This window comes from Patiria miniata, unplaced genomic scaffold (genome assembly GCF_015706575.1).
Source record: "Patiria miniata isolate m_02_andy unplaced genomic scaffold, ASM1570657v1 HiC_scaffold_20, whole genome shotgun sequence".
NCBI classification, from domain to species: domain Eukaryota; kingdom Metazoa; phylum Echinodermata; class Asteroidea; order Valvatida; family Asterinidae; genus Patiria; species Patiria miniata.
This window is the reverse complement of record NW_024037059.1, coordinates 38662561-38690050: the sequence shown is the minus strand read 5'-3', so window position 1 is coordinate 38690050 and position 27490 is coordinate 38662561. Positions and strand designations below refer to the sequence as shown.

Below are 27490 nucleotides of genomic sequence, written 5' to 3'. Positions count from 1 at the left end.
TGATACTTCCAATCAGGAGCTATTTTATTCCCAGACGAAATTATGTATGCGTATCGAGTAAGTGTTAAGCAACTGTTCGCCAACAACTGGCCGAGGTGAGGATATACTTTCAGAGAGTTTCACGAGGGGAAGTTTTGTATATTGTTTTGCTTCAGAAGAAGTAGCTTTCATTTAAAAAAAAAAATTGGGATTCTTCAAACAAACAAAAAATGTATTCGAGTTATCAACATTATGCTCAAAAAATCAAAAGACCGAAGAATTGTTGCAGGTCTAGATTGTATTAGCAACATAAGATACACAATGAACATTACTAAAAACATGTTAGAACATAATTCATGCATCTGAGATAACAACAGCGACCAAGGTACGTATCGAAATGTATTAATGGCATTCCTTTTGTCATCTCCCGAGAATGTATGTTTTATGTTAATGTGAGTTTGTGTAACATCTATTCTGCTGTACGCTTGCGGCAATTCTCTAATAAACTTTCAACGCCCGTGCCAGACAACAGCGCCCTTCATCCACGATTAACAACTGGGTCTCCAAGAATAGCTGGAGAAGGTCTTGATCATAAAAGGATTTTTTACAGGCCGCATGGCCACTCCAAGGAGACGACTTAATTAGAAAGCGTACAGAAAGAATTGCGGATAAAGAACGAAAATGTGTTTCTTTTGAATACAGCCCGAGATCCTAACGTATGTTTAGGAGGTAACAGGATATGAAAAAAGAGTGACAATAACTAACTGTAATAATGAAATTTTAAAAATAATAAGAACTGGTAAATTTATAAAGCACCTTTGCTTAGGGATGCAAAGCGCTAATTACTTCCCTTGTTCATCATGCAACGAGACTATTTTTTTCTGCAGCAGCGCGAGGTCAGTGCAATCTGGTCTCTACCTTCACAGGTACCCGTTTATACTCCTGGGTGGAGACTGGCAATTGTGGTAAAGTGTCTTGCCCAAGAACACAAGCACTAAGTTCCCCATGTCTGGGTTTGAACCCACGTACAATAACACATATACTGCTTTTCTCTTTTCTGCTGTATTTTTGTTTTCATGAGATGTAATTGCTTGCTAGCAATATTTTTCATCTCCCCCCCCCCCACGGCAGTGACCATTTTCATTCTCAAATAAAAACACTTTTCACTTGAGAAAGCCCTCCCCCACCCACCTATAACATTTCTTGATCCGCCCTTGTGTATTAAAAAAGCAATAAAATCCTTTTTTTTTTAGATCAACTAAAAGAACGGTTTTCCACAGATTATTCTGAGAGAATAAGATTGTCAGGATAAGTCATGAGGGGAAGTTGACTGAGTTCACTTGTTATCAATGTGGAGCTGGATTTGAACCTGTTACCACCAGAACACCGCACCAGTGGTCTACCAACTGAGCTATCCAACCGCATGTTGGCAGTGTCTCAGTTAGTATATGCCTCTGTTTAGCAGGCCTCAGTCAGAAGTTACAAAACCCCTGAAGTCACTGACCGCAAACTTCAGGGATCACTAAGAAAAACTACCGGCTAAAATACTGCGTAAAAAAAATCCTTGGTCCTTGTACACAACTCTCTTTTTCTATCGCCAAGCAACCCAAGCAACAACGCCTTAACGGTCCAGGTCATTTCCACAATAAAAGTTGTGGCTATCTTTAGCGCGGCGGCAACAAGCGTATCGATTTTCTCCGTTAGAGTTGTGCGTTGCCATGGTTACCGTGCCGGCAAATCAGCAAGACTTCATAACTTGCCTCAAACCTCCCCCCCGTTTACCTTGAGTTGCTAATCAATGACAATTTGTTTCCGCTACCAGTCTCTGCCATGCTTATCGATCACTTGGGTTGGTGCCTTTTCTTCTTGTTTAACGCTCGTTAAGCGACCGAGCGTGGGCCCTATTTTTGCCATCAGAACAGCTCCATATATTGCCGCCGCCAATCTTTTGCTTCATCGGTCCGGCCATCAAGCTACCGTGTAATATCCATCTACCGGTTTTAATAGGCCATTAAGTTTCCCGGAACCTCATCAAGGAAAAGAATATTTAAATTATACCTCTCAAACACAAGCACTACGTACCGTACATGTATCTTAAGTTACAGCCTAACAACAAAAGGTTACAAAAATATTAGCATTTTGATATTGGGGAGGTCTCGTGGGTTTTGATGACAAACACCAATGGCCCCACTGGTGATTGAAGGGCAGCCCCACTGGCAATAGAAGGGCGGCCCCACTGGCAACAGAAGGGCGGGTTTAGGGCAATAGATGTGATTGGTCAACACTACTTGTGCAAATGACTCTGATTGGCCAAAACTATGGCACCTTGGCTAATAATTGACAGGGAGGAGGAAACAGGCGGATGAGGAAAAGGGCAAAATTGAAAGGGGAGGGCAACAAAGTAAAGGAGCTGATAAACCGCAAGACGGTCTGAGGGAATTATCCGAAACAATTCATGGCGTTGAGGGAAAACAAGCTCGGAAGCTGCGGACCAACGAATTCGTGTTCATGCATGAGTCACGTGATTGTGCCAGGCAATTTTTGGAAGGAGTAGTGTTTTTGAGTAAAAAAAAATAAATCAGCTTTTTAACCCCAGTGACCCCATGATGACCTTTAATTGACCCAAGTTTGGTCATGTGACATGTTGTGGCTGGGCTACTGATACTTTTGACAAAGTTTGGTTGAAATCGGTCAAAATATGTAGGAGCAATAGCCAATGACAACATTTATAACTAACTAACGGACTAACAGAGAGATTCGTTGATTTGTTGAGCTGCTATCCTGCAGCTAAAAATGTATTGGGAACCCAGTTAGTTATTGCATACCGGTACACGTACCGGTAAATGTACATGTACTGTACATCAACCTCGTCCCCAGGGTGTCGAGCAGTACGCGCCCACCACTACCTACTCTCGCACCCTGGTATTGGATCATTTGCATGTGCAAGATTTTTGAACACGTATGCAAATGAGGAACAGTCTGGTGCCTGCCCGTGCCTTACATTTGCGTTTGTTTTTGTATGCGGTGTCTGGGGTAAAAACAGAATCAATTTTCTCGCAGCGCGAGCATGGCATGAGTTACAAAAACACGATTTTATTTTAATTAAACTGTTACGATCTTAACGAGACAACATGCAGTGTCACATTTCATATTAATATTAACAAATTGGAAAGGAAATGAATATTTTCGAGAAGGCGTTTACAAATGATCGCGAAACGTACTGCACGTTGTGCAAGTACACGATATACCTGTAAATCCATTACTAGCCAATTGCGGTATCGAATCAGGATACAGGAAAAAAGTTTGCTATCCAGGGCTAACTATTGGAAACGAGGTTGGAAATAAAGTAAGCACTGAGGACGAGGTTGACATGTACATGCACATGTTACAGTTTTTCATTCTCAGAAGAGTATCTAAGAAGCTGTAATCATCAGTTTGAACTCATTAGACCAATAGCTGGAAGGCTTTTTGCAGCCTAAAAGAGTAATGCTTGCCTCTAGAGAGCATATTAGGCCCATTAGTGGGCCATTATCATTATGTATCCATGGAATATACATGTACAGCAAACACAAAACTGAAACCAGTTACGTGTGTTTTATATTACTATTAAAGGTGCACTCAGACAAACTTCAAGTAAATGTCTACATTCTTATTAGCGATGGAAAGGCATGAGTGCTCAAGCGAAAACTGGGCAATCATCATGCTTTAAAGTGAGGTATCGTTGTTGTTTTCATCTACTTTGGGGGAGAAGGGGTGAGGGGTTTTAAATGAAATTGTAGCTTTGAATGACTAGATCCAATTTCCAAATTCAGACATTAAGTTTGAAAGACCATTTACATGTAGTTCTGCAGGCGAATTCTCTTGCGTCATGTGCATGATTTGCATACAAAATGCGAGGAAATTTTAACTTTGTTCATACCAAGTTTCACATATTACGATAGAAAAAAGCATAGCACCTTTCTTAAAACAACATGTTCATTTATTATACAGCCTGTCTAAAAAAAAATGGTACAATCAAAAATTGTTAAATCTCAACATAAGTAAGTCGTTTTGAGCATCACATTAAAGAAAAAAGACCAGGCTTTCCAATACTTTTTGTTTCATCTCATTTGCTTTTGTCAATCCAGAGATAACTCCAGTTTACTGCGGAACACAAAAATCGAGTTTGTTTCTTTTGCCAAGTTGCAATCTTTTGTGAGCTTCAAGACAGCATGGCACAGTACTCGAAACAACTCTGCCCATGCATAAAAGTGGCACAAAATTGATTTTGGTGTATCGCACTATTTTGATTATATCTCTGAATTGACAAAAGCAAATAAGATCAAACAAACACTATTGGAAAGCCCAGTCTTTGTTCTTTAATATTATGCCAAGTAAGAATGACTTATTTTGAAATTTCATATTTAACCAATTTTTTTTCTGATTGTACCATTTTTTTTTAGAAAGGCTGTATAGACAGCAGCTTGCTGCAAGAGCTTTTCCGTGCTAAAATTATTTCATTTTATTTTGTTCGTAGTCGGAAAGAATCCATAGAATTGTTGGCTTTTGTGTGGAACATGTCCCTACCTTAATTCTACTTCAATATGTTGGCGAGTCAAGTGTAAAAAACAAAATATTGAGCCGATGTAAATCAATATTATTCATACTACTAATAAAAACCCTCAGCACATAAATCGCACACCTTCTCATTCATAAGCATCATGAATTCTGGCCTTGACAAAAACTAATAAATATTTCATCGGCGGTTAGACATTCATAATTAAAAAAACAGACAGCCTGCCAACAGCTTGCCCTGTGTATAAAAATATGATAATTTTCTAGCATTTGTTTCTGCGCTGAAATTGTGCTTCTGTAGGCTTTGTGAACAAATGATGCAGCATTTTGGGGATAATAGTTTAATTTGCTTACAGTTTGACAGCAAACAATGCGGTATTGCTGAGATAACATTTATTTTTTAGGGTTTTTGGAAGAGTAACTAAAACCCACATTCAACTAAAGGTGAAGCTAAAAGCTGCCTGTTGACGAAGGGAACACTGGTTCAAATAAATGGGATGATTCTTATAATTGTGTGCGTTGTGTCTGGTTCCAAAAATATCCAACGAAACTCGGTCACAACAAAACAGTCTGATTAGACCAGTGGCGGCAGAACATTTCTAAAAGCACAAAACCCAAAAAAGTTGGCTATTCAAAAAGCTTTTCATGAAATTCTCACGCAATTTTTCGGCTGAGATTTAATTTTGAGAGGAGGTTGAACTTAAACAGACATTTGGTGACAATTAATGCACATGTACACCTGTAACTATGTTGTACATCCCGTCAGTTTCTATAGCCATCTCCTCCTCAGGAGGTATTAAAAGTAGAGTTGATCATTTGTCATTTGTGCTTTATTTTTTTTCGTTTAAAGCAACAAAGGTGCTCAAAATCTAAAGACAGGTGCTTGACAATGGAACCTGATGAAGTTTTAGCTCAGTGAATGCTGTAGGCCCTATATTCCGCGAAAAACAACATTCTAGGATTTCAATTTCAATTCAAAAGTTGCCGAGTCAAATATTGAATTCGAGCCCGAAATGAGCGTCCAGAACACGTTCTCATTCAGCCGATTGCAGCTACCCGATGTCACGCACTGAACCGACGAGTAATAGCAACCATGCCCTCGTGTGTGTCGTGTCAACGCTTGTGCACACCCATTCACAGATTCGCCCAATTACAAACCAACTACTAAAGAAAATTTCCAAAAAAAATGCGTCACTTGACGCATCTTTGGAGATGGCCTTCTTTTATTTGTTTTCTTCAAAATGACAGCATGCCAGAAAGAATAATTTCACAGGGTGTTTAGTGCCATTACTATCTTTAAACCAAGACAGCTTTTTAACAATAATTTGGTCAGTTACTTTTTTGGATAGCTGCAAATGATCTACCCTACCATTGAAAGGGGGTAAGGATGGAGGAATAAATACTTGCACGGTCTGAAATTTTGAGTTTAGTCAACTCAGCTGAATGCTCAAAGAGTTCATGCTGAGTCATAAAAACACAGGTGCACAATATGGATGTGCATACTATGACTATAGTTTTTCATCTTTTCTAATTATATATATGTTGTAGTTACAATGTACCTCTTCACACAGCCAGCCAGAAAACTCGGTGCTGTCATCATGCCCGATCCTGATCTTGTAGATGTCGCCAATATTGCCCACGTTAATCTAGAAAGAAAAGGAAAAGAAAAAAAATAAGTCAAATTAGGCCGCCAAAAAAAATAAGTCGGTCTCTGGTCAGCGCGCGCGTCGATTTTAATCATGCGCGTCGATCTTTTTTTCTTCCAAAATGTTCCGCGGTAGCTCCAACAGCGCCCTCTATTTCCGCACCTCCTCCATTTTTTTACCAAAGAGCACCAAGGAATGGGAAATTGCACCAAGGCAAATGATCAAAAGCACCTAGGCAAATTATGGAGGACACCAATGTACATGAGGACACCAAAAAAGCAAAATAGTACCCCACCTTGTCTGTACAATCCAAGCTTGAAGAAAAAAAAAAAAAGCGCAAAAAAAAAAAAGCCGCGTGGCCGCATCAATTCCGGAACTTTGGTCTGACCAGAGACCGAATATTTTTTTTTTTTTGGCCTTATTGCTATTTTTTTTTTTTTTAAGATGGTCTACTCCATGTGAGAAACTACTGTGCCGCCTCATTAAGGATACAGCACTATTCTCCACCCGCCCCCTCCCTTCCATGTCAAAAAAAGAAGAAATTGTAAGTTTTAAAACTAATGTCCCCTGGTTAAATCTGCCTGTACGTACATTGAACTCGTCCTCATTAGCCGATTCAAATCGGCCGTTCCCACAGCCCAGGACTATATCGTCTGATTTGCCCTTGTCGCCGTACACCGTGATGGACACCACGGCATCCGTGCCTGCCGCTGGACTCTCGCTGGTGGCGACCCAGACGCGAAACTTCCCCCCTAAAAATGACAAACAGAAAAAAAGAAGGATCAACATAACTACAGACTAAAAAAATGTTGAGTTAAGAATTTGACCGGAACAGGATTTGAAACCAGCTGGCATCAAAACTTTGGGCATGGTCCTGTTCACATGGCTCTACTCGTTTAAGCTTCTGACTAGCAGAGCCAATGGTAATTTTACTGTCGACTTAATATTGCTCAAAAGTCTTTTTCGGTCAATCGATTTCGTGAAATACGGTACATGTAAACATCTTGACCCGTAATTTTACATTATCCTGAAAAAATCAGAATATCGTCATGATCATTGGGTGCACCAAGTGGCCAATATTATAGTTTTGACGCACCACGAACATGACTGTGACGGATAATAATAATAATAATAGTGGGTTTTTATAAAGCGCACGTATCCACCAGGACTGGTGCTCAAGGCGCTACATCATTATTACTCCTGCTCATTGGGCACATGAAACATTCCAAATACCATCTCAGCTCCCTGGGGAGTATACAGCTCGATGCTGCCTGTTAGGTGCAAGGAAGCTAATTCAGTCACAATAACCATCTCTGCCCTCACAGGTACCCATTTACTCCTGGGTGGAGAGAAGCAATGAGTGACAAAGTGCCTTGCCCAAGGGCACACCCACCTTGACCCCAGGACTCGAACCCACAACCTGCAGCTTTACCCGTAGACCACGAACATGACGAATCAGTGCCCTTAACCACGAGGCCACGGATCATCTATGGACTTTGTGCATTTTATCGTAGATCAGCCAACAATATACAGTGTTAAAGTGGATTGAGTAGTCTAGCAAAAAGCACACAACTCACTGGATTTCTTGATAATCTTCTGGGGCGGTTGGTCACTCTCGTCCATGGATTTTCGGCGCAGCGACTCCCGCGTTCTCGACGACGGCTTGAACGGCGAGTTCTCCTTGTAGCTGCTGGGCCGGAATTTCTCCACGCCGGTCCCGACCACGAAGAGTTCTTCGCTGCCATTGAAGATGGCGGACAGGCTCTCAACCTGAAACAACAAAGATAGTACTTTATAAAGTTGTGTTGTCCATGCTCTACACAAAAACATTCATCGATGGGTACATCTGTGTGCTGAGGATGTGCTAGTGGTGTGCATTTACACGTTAGGCCAAAAAAAAAAGGTCTCCGGTTTCTGGTATGGAGCTTGCCCAAAAAGTGGTGCGGCGACGCGGCTTTTTTTTTTTTTTTACCTGATATTTTTGCTTCAAATGTCGGCTGATGACTGCAAATGGTGCCCGACTAAACATGTGCAAATATATGTGAGTCCAGAGAGGCCACATAAAGCTTATTCTCGACCATAAGCCAATCTAAAAACACGTTAAAATTGTGCAGCAGCAGGATTCCAGTCAAACCAGTGAGTTTGGCAGTTTTGAGACATCATCTTTCATTGAAAAAAAAACTTTTTCATTTTGCCGACGCGCATGGCTACGGCGACGCGCGCGCATACCAGAAACCGGAGACTTTTTTTTTTGGCCTAATGCTGTAAACGAGGACCCTAAAAACACGGGTACCCGTAAAAGAGACCCAACCCAAAAACTCAAATCCCGGAAGTTGTCTGAAGAGACGAGTAACATGTAGCTTGATGGTGTAGACAGCAACTTTCGCAAGCGTCATCTGTCCGGCGTGAAAATATATTTAATCTGTCTTTGGATTTTCACGTAGCCAGGTTTTCATTTTGAAATATTCCCTACAAATGGTACATCTGTATTCAAACTTTTCTTTTTCATTGTCTGAGAAGTTACTAAGTAATTTGTCAAGTTGGTTACGGGTACCCGATCCCATAATCTGGAACCGGTTCCTGACATCAGCGGTCGGGTTCTTGGGTTCCCGGTCCCAATGCACACCCCTACATGTACATGTACTAATAGGAAGCACCATTGTACACAAAGAAACTGTATTTTTTCTATTTTGTTTCTATTTTATGCAAGAATAAAATTGGTTTTTTTTTTTAATTATTATGTATCTAGTTTTTATCATAACTTTTTTTATGTGTGCTGCAACGTTTATCTAACATTTGGAATACAATTTTTACACACTGTAAATTATGTATGTAGTATACAAGTCACAATATTTCATCAATAAATCTACACTAATTTACAGCACATATGCAAACTCAGCAACAACATGATGAACCTAACACACATAATGTAGAGGACACTGAGTTTAAAACATTATTAAAACCCCTCACTTCTTTATCAAAAGAGTTTTCGACATGAAAGTGTCTTGAGTCACTTCTTAAGAGAAGCAGACCAGGCGGCCATGTACAGATGCACCGTACATTGTACAGTGTACACCAAACATGGCGCCATGAAAAACCAACCTTACAACCAGAAACGGTATACAGCCTCTTAGCTTGCAGCTGCAAGCATTCCCCAATGTTGCCCAGCAGAGTCTCAAACGACCGGATCTTGGTCCTGTTGACCAGCAGGATTCTCCTAGTGAATGGATCCCCGTTTCTCATGATCACCAACTTGATGGCAACTCGATTACTCGGCACAACGGGTGGCGCCGGCGATGGTTCTAAACCCGAACCGTCCGGCAGATTCGAATCGGTTTTTGTTGATTCTCGCTCCGCCCAATTCTCCGCATTCTCTCCATCTTTGGTGGCTTCGTTGATGCCTTTGCCGTCTTCAGGAACTGTGTTCCTTTTTGTTGTGTCAGCTCCACGGCCGCGCTTTCCGCCTTGACGAATGTTCTGCTTCATGCCATCTCTGCTACTAGACTTGGCGACATGCTCTGGCTCAGTGCCTGCATCTCTCTTGACATGTCTCTTTGTTTTACCGTTTGTATCACCTCTTTTTGTCGTAGTACGAACTGAAGGGAGAACCGTTGCCATTGTTTCTTAAATTCTACAGAAATTTACTACATGTACAAATACTTGTTCGAGCAAGCAGGCTATCGTGCCCTTGTACACTAATGCGATCTGTACACTGATGAAATTTATACACCTCGGCGTTTTAAATGCGTGCGACAGACAATAACCACGGCGAGCACTTTCTGGCATCTGCGATTCCCATTCAGCCATGATGTTGCCATGGTGATAAATACACAATACCATCATTATTGCAGGATAATACAATTATTGCATGCAAAGTATGCACTGACTCGCAGTGCATTGTAAGTGGAGTACCAGTCAATACATCCGCGTGCATGCTTGTAAAATCATTGACTGCAAGACACAACGGCAGACATGTGTATTGTGTTCCTTACTACAAATACATATATGTGGTAGGAACGTTGATTAATTAAAAGAGCCAAGTCAGTGCACTACATGTATTGGCCTACCGGTACATGTACATGTTCAAATCAAATATGATGCGTACATATTATCAGACTTAAAAGTACAATGGAACGCCGCTATAACGAACATCGTGGGATCCACAGAAAGTGTTCACAATAACGATCGTTCAGTAAAAGCGATTTTGCGCCGGTACCCTCTTTAGGCCAATAGTGAAGTCACTGAACTGGCATTTCTCACTTCCCGCACGAGCAACAAGGAGTTGTCACAAAACTTTAGCAACGGGTGGTTTTCCCTTTATTCCTTGGGGGAAATAATAGTCATCTATCGCTCTTCAACATTCAAACACGATGTAACCATGGGTGGTTTGATGTTCAGGAATTAAAAGTGGCCCAAACAGTGTTTAATACATGTACAACCGGTAGTTTTGAGTTAATCTGTTGACTTTTTTCAACAACGATGTTCGGTACGTTTTGTACATTAAAACCTGGAGCCAAGGATGATATTCGGTATGGCCGAATGTTCGGTTATAGCGGTGTTCGGTATAGCGGCATTCCACTGTACATGCAGCAAAAACTGTTACGCTTAATAGCGGCGTGCATCAAAACTGGGTGTACACCTGAGTACCTGACCACTGATGTTAGGATTCAGGGACCGATTCCAGATTATGGGATGCAGTACCAGTAACCAACTCTACAACTTACTTGGTAACTTCTCAGACAATGAAAAAGAAAGGTTCTGAATGCTATTTGTTGGGAATTTTCAAAATGAAAAAAATCCTTAAATGTTGAGTCGGCACTTTTACCAGATTTGTTCAAGTGTGCCACGTTAGAGAACGCTCGGCTAATTTTGTGCCCAATTTCCAGACGCCACCTTTTTTTGATTTTCGGACTAAACTTTCATGACACTGAAACTGTTCACGTACAGGTTCGACAACAAGCATTATTAAGGTAAAAGTACATATTTGTACCAGTATTTAACTGAATTAATTTAAAGTTTGTCAATAAAAAGGTTTGGCAACAGTACATGTACATGAGGAAAGTTGAGGGAAATGTCAAAAAGGGCCACGTTAGGCCACAAAAAAGTCTCCGGTTTCTGGTATGGAGCTTGCCCAAAAAGTGGTGCGGCGACGCGGCTTTTTTTTTTTTTTTACCTGATTTTTTTGCTTCAAATGTCAGCTGATGACTGCAAATGGTGTCCGACTAAACTTAGTGCAAATATATGGGAGTCCAGATAGGCCACATAAAGCTTATTCTCGACCATAACCCAATCTAAAAACACATTAAAATTGTGCAGCAACAGGATTCCAGTCAAACCAGTGAGTGTCGCGGTTTTCATTGAAAAAAAAACTTTTTCATTTTGCCGACGCGCATGGCCTTAGGGAGCTTCACTAACCATTTTCTATGTATGTACCGGTACATACAATGTATGTTGGGCTTTGTGCATTCATTATACATTGTTATCTGCCTGTGGTACAGTGTAACTCTGTTTCTGTACTGTAGGTTAAGGTTTTAATTTTTGTACAAGCGCTGTGGCCACACTCATTTGACAAAAGAATTCCTTGCTGAGCAGACTTCCACATTCAGAGCAACGAAATTGAGCCCATTGTCACGGTTGCATGTATACATTTATCAGTAAATTTGTGACTTTGACTTTGAAGAATGATTAAGCGAAGCTCTAAATAATTTCTTGTCCTTGTAACCAAGGTAACCAGGCATTCATGTGAGATAAGCCAATTTTCACTCGTCTGCATATTTTTCAGCCTTGAGAAGTAATCTGCATAGATCTAAAATCAGGGAACGGTAATTGTCTAAGGGCTGGCACGCAATGCCATTATTTCTCCTTTGTTGCCGTGGTAACTAACCGCACATTTTCACAACGTTTCTCTCAGGTGGTGGTAACTCATCAAATCATAGTGTACTCAATGGACAATGTACAAAATGTACATAATCCATTAAATTCTGCTCGTGAAAGTTATTATGCAAAAAGCGGCCGAACAAGGAAAAAGTGCGTAACTTGCGTCACGAGCGCGAGACAGCAAAATTGTTGAGCAACGATCGATTTCACAAAACTTGGCGCACCTGCGCAACATTTAAAGTAATTTAAACATCTTGTATTGATAAGGATAACAACAGCCTCTATTTGAGCTGTTTGTGAGTGATTTATGTCGTACAAACTCCTCCGCCCACCATTTGAAAAGTAGTTTTATCCGGCATTCTTTCGAAAATGTGTAACAAGTCGGCAATGCTAAAAATTCTGTCACTGTTAGGCCAAAAAAAAATAATAATCGGTCTCTGGTCAGACCAAAGTTCCGAAATTGACGCGGGGACGCAGATTTTTTTTTTTTTTTCATTTTTTTTTTTTCTTCAAGCTTGGATTGTACAGACAAGGTGGGGTAGGGGCCTACTATTTTGCTATTTTTGGTGTCCTCATGTACATTGGTGTCCTCCATAATTTGCCTTGGTGCAATGCCCCATCCTTGGTGACCTTTGTTAAACAAAATTGAGGAGGTGCGGCAATAGAGGGCGCTGTTGGAGCTACCGCGGAACATTTTGGAAAAAAAAAGATTGACGCGCATGATTAAAATCGACGCGCGCGCTGACCAGAGACCGACATTTTTTTTTGGCCTTATTCCTATTTTTTTTAGCCTTCCCAAATCCTCCAAAATCCTCTTTGCAAAATCCTCTTTGCAGGATTGAGGCAAAAGGTGTAGCATTTTTTGCAGGATGCACTGTGTCAAGGTCTTGGGCCGGACCTTGTGTTGTTTATGCTCAGCCGTGCATAAATCTAGGCCTAGATACTTTTAATCATCCGCACTGCTCCAGGATGTCGCTGGCTCTGCCTCAACATGTTGACAGTGATTGCCGGAGGATTTTGCAGAATTGAGGCAGTGGTCACCCTTCCTCAAAGGACCACATTCAAGAATTCAAGAAATGACGGGTGATTTGGGATGATTGAGGCTGTATAATGCAATTTTTGTATGGAGGCATTTGGAGGATTTTGCAGGATTGAGGTTGCATTCTAGCAAAACCATCTAGGGAGTTAGGGTAGGGTTAGCATGGTTAATAAACTACAATTGCAACAAAGAATTCCCTCCAAGACAACAGCAATGCAAAAGGTCTATTTACTGTATGTTGAAATCTAATGTTGTTCAGTTAGATTTCAGACATTAACTTTAACCACTCATTGACCATAGACACCTATACATTTGTCCAGACTAATTTTTTAAGTGGCCCAAATTTTTTAAGTGTGTACAAATGTAAACTTGAACAGCTCAAAATCAAATTTTAATTTGATTACATAGTGCTGAGTCAGTTTTATCGGAGCACTTTCTGTGTGTAATATCCTCTGCAGTGTGTTCGCAGTAACACATTAGCAGCAATGGAATGTTTCTGAACGTGGGAGGTTTTTTTTCTCCTTATTTTCTCTCTCAAAAAAAAAAGCGAGACATTTCCACAATGCACTGTTGCCAGGGCTCTGGTCATCACAGGCTTTCTGAACATAAATTTACACAAATAGGCCTGCTTCTTCTGTGTCTGTTTTTATCTTTTGATATTTCTTGGACATCGGGGGGGGGGGGGGGGGGGGGGAGGGGGAGGGGAGGGGAGAGGGGGAGGGGGGTCGTGGCAAATTTCAAAATTTTTCAGAACTTGGCAGCAAAATAGTCCCATTGCGGCTTTTTTGCCCCATTTTACACACCTATTTTTACAAGTTCACAATTCAGCGATTCACAATGCAGTGCGCCACCAAGAGTTTGCCATGGAGAGTCCATTTTTCAAGTTTACGGTCGACAAAACAGGGCCCATTTGAATGAGTGTCAGTAGACAAGTTGATCTAATATGTTATGGATTGGAGCATAGCGTTCTGCCGCCTTACAAAAAATCACCATATTGATAAGAAGAAAAGAAAAGGGAAAACAGATCCTCGAATCATACGCTGACGAAACTACTGACCGGAAAAAAACTAACAATTTCAAATGTCCCGCGCTGCGAATCTGTCGACCATCTCCCACAATGCACTGGGAAAAATGAACTCTCCGTGGCAAACTCTTGGTGGCGCACTGCATTGTGAATCGCCGGAATCGGGGTTTATAAATTAGTAAAACTAAAAAGGACCTGAAATATCGAGAGAAAATTAGAAAATTTGGTACATACCTTGAGGCCATCTGAAGTGAAGAGTTTTTGTGCCGGTAACTGGAAGCTTTCTCCAATGTCCGTTAAAAACGCCTCAAAAGACGGGATTCTGTTCCGATTCAACAGTATCATGTGTTTACTGTGAGGGTCCCCATTTCGCATCACCATTATTTTCTTCACAGTCAGGTTCCTGGACTCCGAATTTCTGGGGTTGCCACTGGCATAGTTACCCTGCATTTTCCGTGGCGACAAGGGTTCTGAATCGGCGCTGTTTGCGCCACTACCCGGCAGGGACTTAGGGTGTGCCCACGGCGGTCTGGCCTGAATGCCGCCCAAGTCTAACGGTTTGGGTTTTTTCTTCGTGGGCGCCATAATGTACATCTTGCCGTCCTCGAAATCTTCCAAGTCGGTCACATCGTGCCTGGCTGTGGGCGTCACGATACGTCGGACGCCAAACGGAAAGTTGCTGACCCTGTCCAGATCAGACAGAAGCGTGCCAAAGTTGTACTTCTTCCGAATCGGGATCTGGATGCCTTTGAAGTTTTTGTCGCCGCTCTTGTAGAAAGTGACGACTTTGGCCCGGCCGGTCACCCGGTCGGCCAGGCTGGGGTGGTGCTGCTGTTTCGGCGGAGGCTCCATCTTCTTTGGCATGCCTCGAAAAGCTCCGAAGGTAAAATATCACTGCCCGGTAACAGACCCCAAAGACGATCAATTTGATGCACTGATGAGAGTCACTGAATATTCATGCTCCCGCCGACCAATCAGAACAGCTTTGGCCCTCTAAATTTCTTTGATTGTTCCCATACCAACTGAGCACCGTGGAAGACTAAAATGAGAACCCTGTTGCATTCTGGTTCATTAATTCTGCTGGTTGCAATCACATCTTGTGTTTCTGCCTGTGCCCATGGCGACCGCATCTTCAGCGACTGCACAAGTTTTTCCCCATCTGCCTACCCGTCTGCCCAGTGTGTGTACGTGCAGGGAAGGCATCGTGATTAGTGCCCTTCTTTCCTCTTGCACAGAAATCAACAGCTTCCAAGGCGCAGTATGCATGCATGCGCCGCTCCTCAGCTCCTGGAGATCATCGCTATGGAAACTAGCTATCGACTTTGTGCGCTCGGCCCAAATATATATCGGTAACTTGAGATGTCCTTCGCATAACTCAATGTGACGCGCTACCCTTGGGCTACCTGAAAGACAGAAGACAAAAATCCAAAATATTCAGGCATTTATCCAAAAAGTAACCTACCAAATTATTATTTCAAAAAAATGACTTGGATTAATGATCGTACTGGTACTAAACATTATTTAGTACCGTCTGGCTTGCTGTCATTTAGAAGAAATCAAGAAATCTAGATGATTTCCAAACAGCAGTCAACTGGAAATAAGGGGGCTAGCGACGAAATCGTGTTTTGTGGTCAAAAGGTTGTCAATGGTCTGCACTGTTTCCTCGCAAAGCGTAACATCCACTGAGGTGAAAATTCAGCAAGCCAGGTTTTGAACATTCTTCTGTGGATTTTGAGTGACAGTGTTATTATTGGAAACGAACAAAATGCACAAAAAAAGCTAATTGATCCTATGTCTCTAAATAACAGGACACACAGTTCCAGCAAGATTTTATTCATTAATTATGAATTTTAAAAAGAACCTGCATAGTGTATGCCTTATTAGACTGATTTCATGAAGGTAATTGATAGGTTTTTTTTTCATGAAATAGGAAATAAAATCATTTTCTGTCACAAAAAGTTGGAGCCATTACTCTTACAAAACGCAAGAGAATTAGAGAAACCAAGAAATATACCGTAATTCAGAACATGAGCACAATTAAATGCAAGGTTCAGCCTGCAATTTGAAACAAGAAAACGCAATTAACCAATTAACGTTTGAAGGCGTGTGTATCACGCAATGGTAATGCGGTATTCGGAACAGATGAAGGATAAACACGTAACGAGGGAGGCCGGAAATATCTGTCTGCATCCCGCTCGCAGCGAGCGAGGCTGGAAATATCAGGGTGTGCTACCCACAGATGATGGCCTGAACCCGTCTGGCATCGAGGTTCATGAAAACAATCGCGCACCTGGGACGGTCATGTCAAAATAATCCCGGCACGAACTGAACTGGTTAAAAAAACAAGACGAATGCAATTATTAAAAGTGCACTCCAAAAACCCACTTCCTTTGTAGCTTTTCTGTGCGAAAAAAAAAAGGTTTTTACCTTTTCTCAACAGTGCAGAAATCGACAATGGATAGTTACCGATCATAAAATTAATATAAAGTGCACTTCCACGGTCACCCATGTTCGTTCCTCGACTGTTATGATGCGTTACCATGGTATTCTGTGGCACTTTCAACTTATTATAAACAAAATGTGCAAAAGGCATTGATGGGCCTAAATTAACTCAGTGTTAATTATTGAAAAGCCCCTTATAGGGTACGTCGTCAGTAATGGTTGACTGATTGTACAGGGGAGCAACATACATTAAGGGAAAAGTTGAGTTGGCAGGGAGTAAGTGAACAGGGATGTCAATTGGGCTGTCAGTTCAGTTTAAAAAAAATTGTATTCATCTTCGAATCTTGGTTACTGCAATCGCCATCATCAGGTAGTCACACTAAAAGGGAAAAAAATCACTCTTTTTTAAAGGCACTTGTATCTTAGGAACATAATTTGCAATAATCCCGAAACGTACAGGTCTACCAATTTAACAAGAAAATCCTTATTCAAAGTCAAGATATGACCAGTACCGAAACCCTGTGAAATTATTCTGCCTGAAACCCTTTTTTTTGCGTGCATTAGCAACGGAATCCAGTTGTTAGACCCCAAAAAATTTGTTTGCTTTCTCAAAATAAATAGTATCCCCTGAGTTGAAACTTCAACAAGTTAAAACTACACAGTTCTTAAGATTTTGAGCAATTTTGTCGGTTCAAATGAAAAAAATATTTCAATGCAAATTATCCCAGATACCTTTAAACAGATCTATTCTTCTTTGTCTCTGGACTTTCTTAGGCCAAATAAAAAATACTTCTGCTTCTGATTACATGGCAATTGCTAATAGGGTAGGTAGGGTTTTTTTTTGGTCAATTTTTCTGTGTACGGTCATATGGAGGCGTCTGCGTGTAGTCAAGGGTAAAAGGTGTTTTTTCTCATTTTTCGCATAAAAAACGGGAAGCAGATTTTTAAATAAATTTGTTTTGGCCTAAATCACTCTTCTTCACATGTGACACATTTTTTTCATTGCTTTTTGATCTACATGTACCAGAACATGTAAATTTTTAGCTGATTGAGTTCACTGTTATCAAAACCGATTTAGCGAAGTTTACAAATGAACAAAAGTCAACGCACCGATCGGTCATCATTGGCCTTGCTTTAGACTTTATCTACAAGTGTGTTATTGCAATTTTCTATCGCTGATTATCTTAATAGTAAACCCTATAATTACAGTCCAGAATCATACAATGTAATATAATTTTTCACACACACTCTAGGGGGTTAGGGCTAATTTAATTTTCAGATTTATTGAAATCTATGGTACTTTTACATGCAGTGTATGTTTTCATTATTTCACAGCCCTTAGAAAAACAGTCTACTGCTAAACGGAAAATCCTTAATTAAAAACTGCATACCGGTACATACATACGATACTAATCATTTTCTAGCCACCACTGTACAGTATTCAACGAAGCATGTGCCAGATGGCACTCAGTCAGTTGGAAATACACATAGTACTATAGGCCTTAGTGACGGCACCATGCATGCGTCGCGTCAACAAAGCACTGTTCAAATAGCATTGAACTTGGGCTGCTATGGCAACCGTCCCATTCAACAAAAACATCGTGCACTGCAAACAACTTCAAACTCAACACTGACCCTAAATCGCTGGGATCGACTCAATTGCAAATTCTTTTTGTACTGCAATGTTTCTGAGTCTCATGTAAAGTTACAAAGTAATACCACTTCTTATTTAAAGAAATATGTATTCTTGTTTGTAGAACTACCGTATTTTCTCATTTCACTCCCTAGAAAAAGTTTCTAGGGAATGAGACAAGAATTATTTTCTGGAAATATTGGGTTTTTTGTCTGATTCCAAGAATACCATTTGAAGAGTTCATTTCCCAAAATGCGACATATCCATTTAGTTATATGGAACTTAAAAGAATAAAAGCAGTATTAAAGGCTGTTAAATGTAAACTACAGTTTTCGCCTTGTTGAATTCTTAAGTTGTGTTTAAATTAATATAGGGGGCATATAGCAGCCGTAGAATTGCTTTTGGGCAAAAAAGAGGCTCCAGGTTTTACCAACTGCCATAGCAGTGTACCCTCAGCGCTGAATAATATTTTTACATATAAGGCCACAAAAAAAAAATAGTCGGTCTCTGGTCAGACCAAAGTTCTGGAATTGACGCGGCCACGCGGCTTTTTTTTTTTTTTGCTTTTTTTTTTTTTTCTTCAAGCTTGGATTGTACAGACAAGGTGGGTACTATTTTGCTTTTTTGGTGTCCTCATGTACATTGGTGTCCTCCATAATTTGCCTTGGTGCTTTCGATCATTTGCCTTGGTGCAATTTCCCATTCCTTGGTCACTGTTGGTGCTCTTTGGTAAAAAAAAATTGAGGAGGTGCGAAAATAGAGAGCGCTGTTGGAGCTACATGTACCGCGGAACATTTTGGGAAAAAAAAAAGATCGACGCGCATGATTAAAATCGACGCGCGCGCTGACCAGAGACCGACTTATTATTATTTTTGGCCTAAACCCCATGTTGGACTGTCCATGTACATGTACATCCCGGGCTGTTTTGGAAGCAAAATAACCTGGTCTAAAATAGTCAGACAATCCTACATTACAATTATGCAATTTCGAGAGAACATTTCTGATATAACAAAAAAACTTCTCATCATTTCAACTGGAAACTGCATGAAAAGTATGTATGTTTTGGAATGCCCTGAATCTTAATTTACTGTTGCAAACAAGAAGCTGTAAAGTTGCAAAACATTCTAAATTTCACAGCTACAGTGCAGGAAGCAACATCTCCACATATGTTTGTCCACAAGTGTCAGTGGGGCCCAGGATGCAAATGCAATCTAGTATCTATGCCTCGTTACAGGGCGAGGTGGGATAAAGTTGATCTATGACCAGCAATGATCTATGGGGTTCAATCAACCATGGAGGAAGGAAACGGCAATTAAATCTGAGCCTTCCAATTTTAACCAGTCTCACTGGATCATCAATCAGTTTAAGAATTATTCCAAACCAGCATCCATCTAGTCCGAGTAACTAGGACTCTACGAATCGCCTTTTATAACCTTTGGAGATGGTCGGGCGACCATCTCCAAATGTTAAAAAGGCGATTTGTAGAGTCCTAGTTACTCGGCGACCATCTACAAATGTTATAAAAGGCGATTTGTAGAGTCCTAGTTACTCGGACTAGCATCCATCAAGGTCCACACAAGCCTTTACTTCTGCTTAATGCTACTGGCTCAGTTAATGCCCAAATTAAACATGGGAGTCATGTCGGAGCTTAATTGTTCTAAGGCCAAAAAAAAAAATATTCGGTCTCTGGTCAGACCAAAGTTCCGGAATTGACGCGGGGACGCGGCTTTTTTTTTTTTTTGGCTTTTTTTTTTTCTTCAAGCTTGGATTGTACAGACAAGGTGGGGTACTATTTTGCTATTTGGTGTCCTCGTACATTGGTGTCTTCCATAATTTGCCTTGGTGCTCTCGATCATTTGCCTTGGTGCAATTTCCCATTCCTTGGTGCTCTTTGTAAAAAAAAATTGAGGAGGTGCGGCAATAGAGGGCGCTGTTGGAGCTACCGCGGAACATTTTGAAAAAAAAAAAGATTGACGCGCATGATTAAAATCGACGCGCGCGCTGACCAGAGACCGACTTATTTTTTTTTTTTGGCCTAACTAATACAAAAAACCCAGAAGTTACTTTGACCCTACATGTACTTATTTCCTTTTTTAACATTCGGACATAGTCTGGCAACATTCACCAGACCATATGTCTGAATGTTGAAAAAGGCGATTAAGTAGGGTCAAAGTTACTTGGACTAGGAGGCTACAGTATAATCAAAGCTGCATGTGCTGTGGGCTGTGACTCCCACATGGCCGGGCATGATGGGGGCAGTGTGAAATTCACAAACATGGACAAAATGATGGACATGTATAGTGTACATGTACATGTATGTAATACATACAGTGGCATACACTGCAGGCTTCATACGACGGATTGGGGTTTTTTTTCCACCAGACTGGGACCTTGACTGAGTAGCTACTGGAAATCTAGCCCCATTGTGGCCAATTTACTGGACTACATTTTGTACCTCCGTAAATAAAGGCCACACTTCCACCATGTCCACCATGTACAAAAACATGTCGAACTTTGTCAAATTTTGATTTTCACGTTTAGGCTTAGTTTGTATAGTTTATTTTTGCTTAAGCATACTCACCCTCTTTATAGGCTGATCAGAAAGTGCTGCCTTTTTCAGATGTCTAATTTTCGTGAAATTTCATGTTGAATTTTTGATACGCAAACATGTGCAAATGAATCTGGAAATTTCACGAAAAATAGACAAAGAGGCAGCACTTTCTGATTAGCCTATAAAGAGGGTGAGTATGCTTCTAAAGCAAAAATAAACTACAAACGAAGCCTAAATGTGAAAATCAAAATTTGACAAAGTTCAACATGTTTTTGTACATGGTGGAAGTGTGACCTTTATTTACGGAGGTAAATTGGCTACATTTATGGGGCTAGGTTTTCGCCAGACTGGGACCTTGCTTACTGAGTGCTGAAAAACATGCTAAAACAAAATCAGGCCAACTTTACCCACTCTTTCAGTCTTTGGCTGAAAAAAAAATTCTCCAAACATGCCAAAATTTTCATGAGGCAAATACAAGGTCCTCAGTATTTCACCAACTAAGTTTGAAGTCTCAATTCAATTTTTACAGGCACATGACAGGAGGCTTTTCGTCAATATTTCATTTTGTTAATTTAATGTTAATCATGTCACTTGTCAGTCACGTCAGAATAAACCGAGTAGCCTAACTGAGTGACTGCGCTGACTGACCATGCTGACAATGACAATGAATGTCATGACTGATGACACGATAAACATTCAATTAACAAAATGAAACTTTATAAAAAGAGCAACTGCAAGGAACGGTTAACTTACTTATTTCTTGTCTGCATGTCGGTGCAGAACGAATACCTGTGAATTAACAATGGTGTCTTCTGGACCGATCAGCCACAAATCAATCGATAAATAAATTAAACATACGATTCCGGTACGTGTTCTGTTGATACTCGCTTGGATACGTGCATGCTACACACATCGGACGCGACGGACCAGCATTGGTTTTCGCGCACTGGTCGATCAAAGTCTGGTACCCACAGTTCTCTATTTTCTCTTGGCAAAAATAGAAAGGTGACCATTCTAATTTTTTTGGAGGGGGGGGGGCAGCTGTGTCTTGAATTAATTAAAGTATTAATTAGTCGTTTTCATTTATTTATTTAATTATTGTTTTATGGTTGAATGGTGAATGACTGATGCGCAAAAACCTTCAGAAAAAAGGTCTGTAAAATAATCAAAAACAGGAGAGCTCAAAATCAATACGAATTTTTTTTGGGGGGGGGGGGGGGGAGGGGGCTGGGAGGGGTTGGGGGGGGGCTAGAGGGGGGCCAGAGGGGGGCTGGGGAGCTGGAGGGGGACGTGACAGCATAGAGCAAGGACAGTCACTGGTTGAAATTAAAAGGGGTGGGGTATAAGTGTTGATGGGTGGGGAATTAAGGAGGGTATCTGTTTGTTGTTTTTTTGTGGAAGGCGACATCCAAAATAGACTGAGATGTGGGAAAAATGGAGGCAACTGTACCTCTCCATTGCAAGCAAACAGATTTGTAAGCCGCCGTGTCGGGACTCCGAAGGACGCCCTCTATTGACTCCTTATTTTGTTCCCAGACCCATTTTTATAAAATTGAACAGTTCTTGAACCTGGAGCGCTGAATGGTAACGTAGCAACCGATGCAAACGCACGTGTTAATGAAAAGATGTTTTTGTCGGTGACGTAATGCCGCCGTGCCACGCTATATACTGTCACCCCGATATAGGACTTTTTGTAGCATACAAAGTTACTCACATTGGGATGAGACATCCAACAAAAGATAACTGCCCATGCACGTTTAACTATGGAATTATTACTTTGTTAATTGTACGGGTAAACGCGAGAGAAGTAATCGAACACGCTAATATAGAAGGTCATATAGAGGGCGCTGTAACGATGACATATGGGGTAAGATCAATAGAAATATCAAGTTCATTGAATCAGTTTCCTTACACATCGAAAAAGTAAACATTGTACTTTGTTCACTTTTTAGTTGTAACACACCACTGGCATAACCTGTAGACTACCCGCATGTGACGACCGAACTTTAGACCGACACGGTGAACAAACTTGCAGTTGAAAGGAAAAACAACCAACGCACTGTTTGTTTTTTTTAGCTAGTCCACAGAGACTTTTTTTGGTATAATGACATCATTCGGGCACGCGCTCCGTTGACGCTTGTATCTCGTGACCAAGTATAAGAAATAAATACCAGGTTGAGCCAGCCAAATCGTGATTTCCGACAACTCCACTGACAAAAGGACTGTCTTGCTTCGTGTAAAAAATATCTGGCTCATGTACACGACATCAATATTAGTTTGTCTACTCTTGGGTTACCTTGCAAGTGAAGCGTGAATTCTGATAAAAGTAAGTTTTGCAAATTTAGATGTTATTTTTTGTTATCACTTTAATACCCCTTTTCACATAAGTGCCTTGCCGAAATTAACTTGTTTGAAACAATTACTCTAGTTCAGGCACAGAGTTGCAGGTGCGAGTCCACCCCGAGTTGTTATTTGCCATTGAAGTAAAATGAAGAATAACTTCCAAAAAAGATGGTTTTACCTGTTTGAGTTGTAGTGTGCAATAATCAATCTTGAAGGACGACTGTGTTAAGGAGTGCATCAGAATTATAAAATCATAGATGTCAGGCTAGGTGTAACATGAAAAAAGGTGGATTTGAATGAATGAATTACCCATGTGGAAAAAAAGGTCAGGTTTCAACCTAATGTAGAGGGAATTAAACTTGTTCCATAGAAAAATCATCCTTGATATTTAACCTTTTTCTTTTCCGTTGCCACGAAGCTAAACATGGAACAGCAGCAGCCTTTTCAGCCGCAACCCATACGGCCTCAGCCCATGCAACAGCCGCCGCAGCAGTACGGGCAGTACGCAGTGGGACCGCCTCAGTACCAAGGCCCGTGTCAACCGCTCCTCCCTCCCTCGACCAGCTGCCGGCCCAGCAGGCACTCGTGCGCGGTCAAGGCGCTGGCGATATTACAGGTCCTTCTAGGCGCTCTGGCCTCCCAAATTGGGGTTGGTATCCTGGTAGTCAAGAGTGCGCTTTACTACACGGGTGCTTCCGTCTGGGGCGCGGTTTTGGTACGTTCTTTCTGTTTTTCCCCATTCATAAGATACACCCTGCGAATTTTCGCTGTGTTTTCTTGCATTCAGAACGTTCAAGTTTATCATGGAGTAAACAATCCCAACAAACACACCATAAAGTAGAGAGGGTGAGATCTAAACGCCACAGGGAAAACAAATTCTCATTTTCAGAATTGGCCACTTTCGACTTGGCGTCGATCCAATCATCGATACAGCGCTGGAGACGGTGGCAAATGGCGTGTGCTGCCGCCAAAAACCTCTGAAGGAATGCAGGGTCACCCCTGATGTCATTGCACACTTCCTCGATCGTTTGGCGCAATACACAACAAGGTTATTAGATCAAAAGTAGGACAAGTTTTTGTGTGTGTATACGTAGTATAGTTGCATACTGATTACTATTGTCCCTAATCCTCATTCCTTTGTTTGTACTCTAACTTTTGAGTAACAGCTCTCATTGGTTTTCAATCGCGGACGTTCGGTCTATCGTGGACGTATTGTTTGTGCCCTAACCCTTTTGTCCTAGGTCCACGATTGCCGGTGTTTACATACTCACCCATACTTAAATTTCCAAACCGCAAAACCTTTAATTACAATTATGTTATCTTCTTGCAGTTTTACATCCCGGCTGGAATCCTGGGCGCAATCTCCGTGACGACGACCGTTCCTGCTAGACGCAAAGGCTACGTAAGACAGTGCGGGGTGAACCCCCCCCCCCCCAATGCAACCCTAAAACTTTGCCTTAAAAAAAAAGGATAGGTGGATTTTTATGTTTTGGGTATCAGATTAAAGCTGAGAGCTTTTTCTTTCATACTGAAAGAAATCATGAAAGTATCACTTTGGGTTGCTGAGAAAATGCCAATTATGTAGTAGTTCATTAGGGGTCACTAAAGTTGGACAAAGTTTGTGCACAACCATTAAAGGTATCATTCTCGGTAAAATATAAATTGATTTATCATGTCAGTTTTAAGCTTGTCCGCTTAATTGTTAAAAAATAACGATTACAAATTTGATCAGTTTAAAAAAAAACCTCCATCCCCAAAACAATTATTCACCATGAACGGGCCACATTTACCATTCTTTGGACAGGCTATTGCGTGCATGGTGATGTCAATTCTTGCTGCCTGTGCATCTGGCGCCAACATCGCGTTGAGCTCTGCATCGATCAGTGTTGACATCCGTATCAGTGTAAGTGCTAAACAAAATGTTCTCATTGTTGGAACAATAATACGTCATCAACCTCCGTGGGTCAAAATGTCCCCCCTTTCTTCATTGCCTCCTTAAGTTTAAGGCTTAGAGCTTCTGAGATATCCTCCATTCATAAAAGGGTCAATGAAATGAATTTTACACCCGAGCATATTTGTAGCACACTTTCCTCGAAAATGCATTAAATCTACGAGGCATCCCTTTTTGGTAAATATTTGTGCAAAGTACACATTTTTGAAGCTTTAAAATGCTTCACGCTTTTCCTGGCAACTGAGGGCGCTGTTGCCGTGATGTCCCTTTTAAGAACATACTCTTCGGATAAGGCTTTTCTCTTCACATTGTAAAACCCAAAATTCTGCTTATTGAAAAACATTTGCGCATAAAGTTTCCTCAATGTCTTACTGTCATATACTGAAACAACAAATGAACCACTGAAAGCAGAAATCTTTACTCACAGCAAACCCCAAAAATTCTGCTGACTTTGTATACTGCAGATGTGACACTGAAGTTTCTGCCTTGAATGACATCACGAGTTTGCTCATGAGTATGAAATTTTGAACCAAAAAGGCACCCAAATGCCCTCAAAATGGCAAAAGGAAGATTAGAAATTAAGTTAAATGGGACACGGAATTACATTTCAAGGATTGTATAAAAAAAAGTCCTTTACATGCGCCCTTAAATTAACCAAATAATTAATAACATAATACAAGAATCGCAGTGTAAGCATGGAGGAAGGAAGCTTCCTTCATGGTGTTATACAATTTGCGCGTGGTATTTTCTGCTACGTTACTTATCAAATTAGTTTGATACCTCATGTTATGTGTTGTTTACAGGACACTGTAGCCGCTATTGCCCTAAACTCTTGCAACCTCTTTCTCAGCTTGTTTGAGCTGGTCGTCGCCATCGTAGCCGCCGCCTACTGCTGCTTGGTCACGGGAGAACTACACACGGCGAACAACACCAACGTAAGGCCCTTTGATAGGTTTACAGCAGCTCGCTGTATAAAGAGCGACACCATTTGCTTTTGTCTCGAAAAGGCTACATTTCTTTTCGTTTGATAACATTATTGTGTTGTATTTCGACACCCACAGATCCAGTACGTCCCAACGTACATACCCGGAGGAGGAATGGGCCAACCCCCTGCCTACCACAACTATGGCGCCCCAGTGAGCCAAACGACCACGCCCACGCCTAGCGCACCTACGCCCATGCCCACACCGGGTAATGCTTAGCTCTTTTTAAAGCTCCGTGGGAGGAGCTTCTACGTGTCACTTGCTCAAAATAGACCAATAACAATCGCAAAAAACATCTTGGCCCGGTGTAAACGTCATGATTGTAGCGTCAAGGCATTGTTTCTGAGTGGTGTTTTCGAGTATAGTTTCTTTTCCATTGGAGTTTTGTTTGAACTAGAACATCGAGTATGAACAGTTAAAATGTTCAACTGAATTGGTAGAAAGTTATTGCCGAGAAGACAAAGGTTTTTCATGAGTTTATTAAACCACGTATCACATTGCCCAGATTTTTTACAGTTTTTGTTTGCGATTGTAACTTTTGTTCTTGTAATGTTTTATCATAAAACAAACTTTGGGTATATTCCTTTTCTTTTCAGAAAATGAGAAAGTTGGCCTCGCCTGAAATATGGGAGACTTTGCCATGTACAATACATCGTCAACATCGGAAAGGGAACTGAACTTCAGAGTAGAGGAGTTAAAATACTGAAGAACGACGTGCATGCTCGTAACTTAATCTGAAAGTAAAAACTGAAAAGGTGTCTTAAAGTATATACGTGTTTTTTTTTCTTCAAAATTATGATTTTCTCTTCCGAACGAAATTTGAAGGAATACAATGTCCTGCAACAAATAAATGTGCTTTTTTACTTTTGCCGGCCTTTATACAGTATTAAAAAGTGGTTTTAAATGGCGCGCTCCCGTTCAGAAATTGCGCACACTATTCAGAACGAATTAGGAGCGTCCCACGCTCTTTATTCAAAAGTTGAACTTAGTTAATTGATTACTTGTCGTGGACCGATTTTTACGTGCGATGTCTCATTGGAAAGCTCATAACTAATGTGATGCTAGAAAATTATCAATTCAATTTGAAAATCTATTTTTCAAGGTGCCACACCTAAAAAGTGCGTATACACCAACTTTAAGATCAGGATTGTCATTGTATTTTTTGTGAGATTTCGCGTTTGATTTAATTTCTTGCCTTTAAAGTGTTTGAAAAATAAATTAGATTTGTTAATGTGCTTGGTAGCTGAAATACAGCGTGTAAGATTTGCCGTTGTGTATTCATGTTTTATAATTTAAATTTGATACCTAATATGAAAACTTGTCATGAAACAAGGCGGCATTAAATGCACAACGATTTTATGCTTTTAAAACAAATTATCTCGTCTTAGCTTAATGCATATATCAACGTGTTGGGGTGTATGTGTGTGTGTTTTCACTTTCTTAACTATGTATTTAAATAAAGCTATAC

The 27490-nt window shown here is 40.8% G+C and overlaps 2 protein-coding genes across 2 annotated transcripts in view; one reads left to right on the top strand and one right to left on the bottom strand.

Moving 5' to 3' along the window:
- The window catches only part of LOC119728107, a 98411-nt gene extending 76751 nt beyond the window's left edge, over positions 1-21660 (bottom strand). Inside the window, exons 1-5 of the mRNA XM_038200179.1 lie at positions 21499-21660; positions 14354-15522; positions 7757-7949; positions 6771-6931; positions 6093-6179 (exon numbers count right to left, since the gene is read on the bottom strand). Coding sequence (XP_038056107.1) covers positions 6093-6179; positions 6771-6931; positions 7757-7949; positions 14354-14983 — 1071 coding nt within the window. The 5' untranslated portion in view covers positions 14984-15522; positions 21499-21660. The remainder of the gene's footprint in view (positions 1-6092; positions 6180-6770; positions 6932-7756; positions 7950-14353; positions 15523-21498) is intronic.
- Positions 21661-23512: 1852 nt separating this feature from the next.
- LOC119728105 lies at positions 23513-27069 on the top strand. The gene is made up of 6 exons (XM_038200178.1): positions 23513-23803; positions 24419-24490; positions 24893-24991; positions 25843-25974; positions 26101-26230; positions 26619-27069. Exons 1-6 carry the CDS (start codon positions 23513-23515, stop codon positions 26642-26644), a joined length of 750 nt encoding a protein of 249 aa, XP_038056106.1. The 3' UTR covers positions 26645-27069.
- Positions 27070-27490: the final 421 nt, after the last annotated feature.

What these genes read in the sequence shown, in the direction of transcription:
- LOC119728105 (XM_038200178.1), top strand. Translation starts at nt 23,513, where the DNA reads ATGGAACAGCAGCAGCCTTTTCAGCCGCAACCCATACGGCCTCAGCCC. An exon ending in CCGTCTGGGGCGCGGTTTTG is followed by an intron (nt 23,804 to 24,418) that starts GTACGTTCTTTC and finishes ATCTTCTTGCAG; the next exon opens with TTTTACATCCCGGCTGGAAT. An exon ending in TACGCCCATGCCCACACCGG is followed by an intron (nt 26,231 to 26,618) that starts GTAATGCTTAGC and finishes TTTTCTTTTCAG; the next exon opens with AAAATGAGAAAGTTGGCCTC.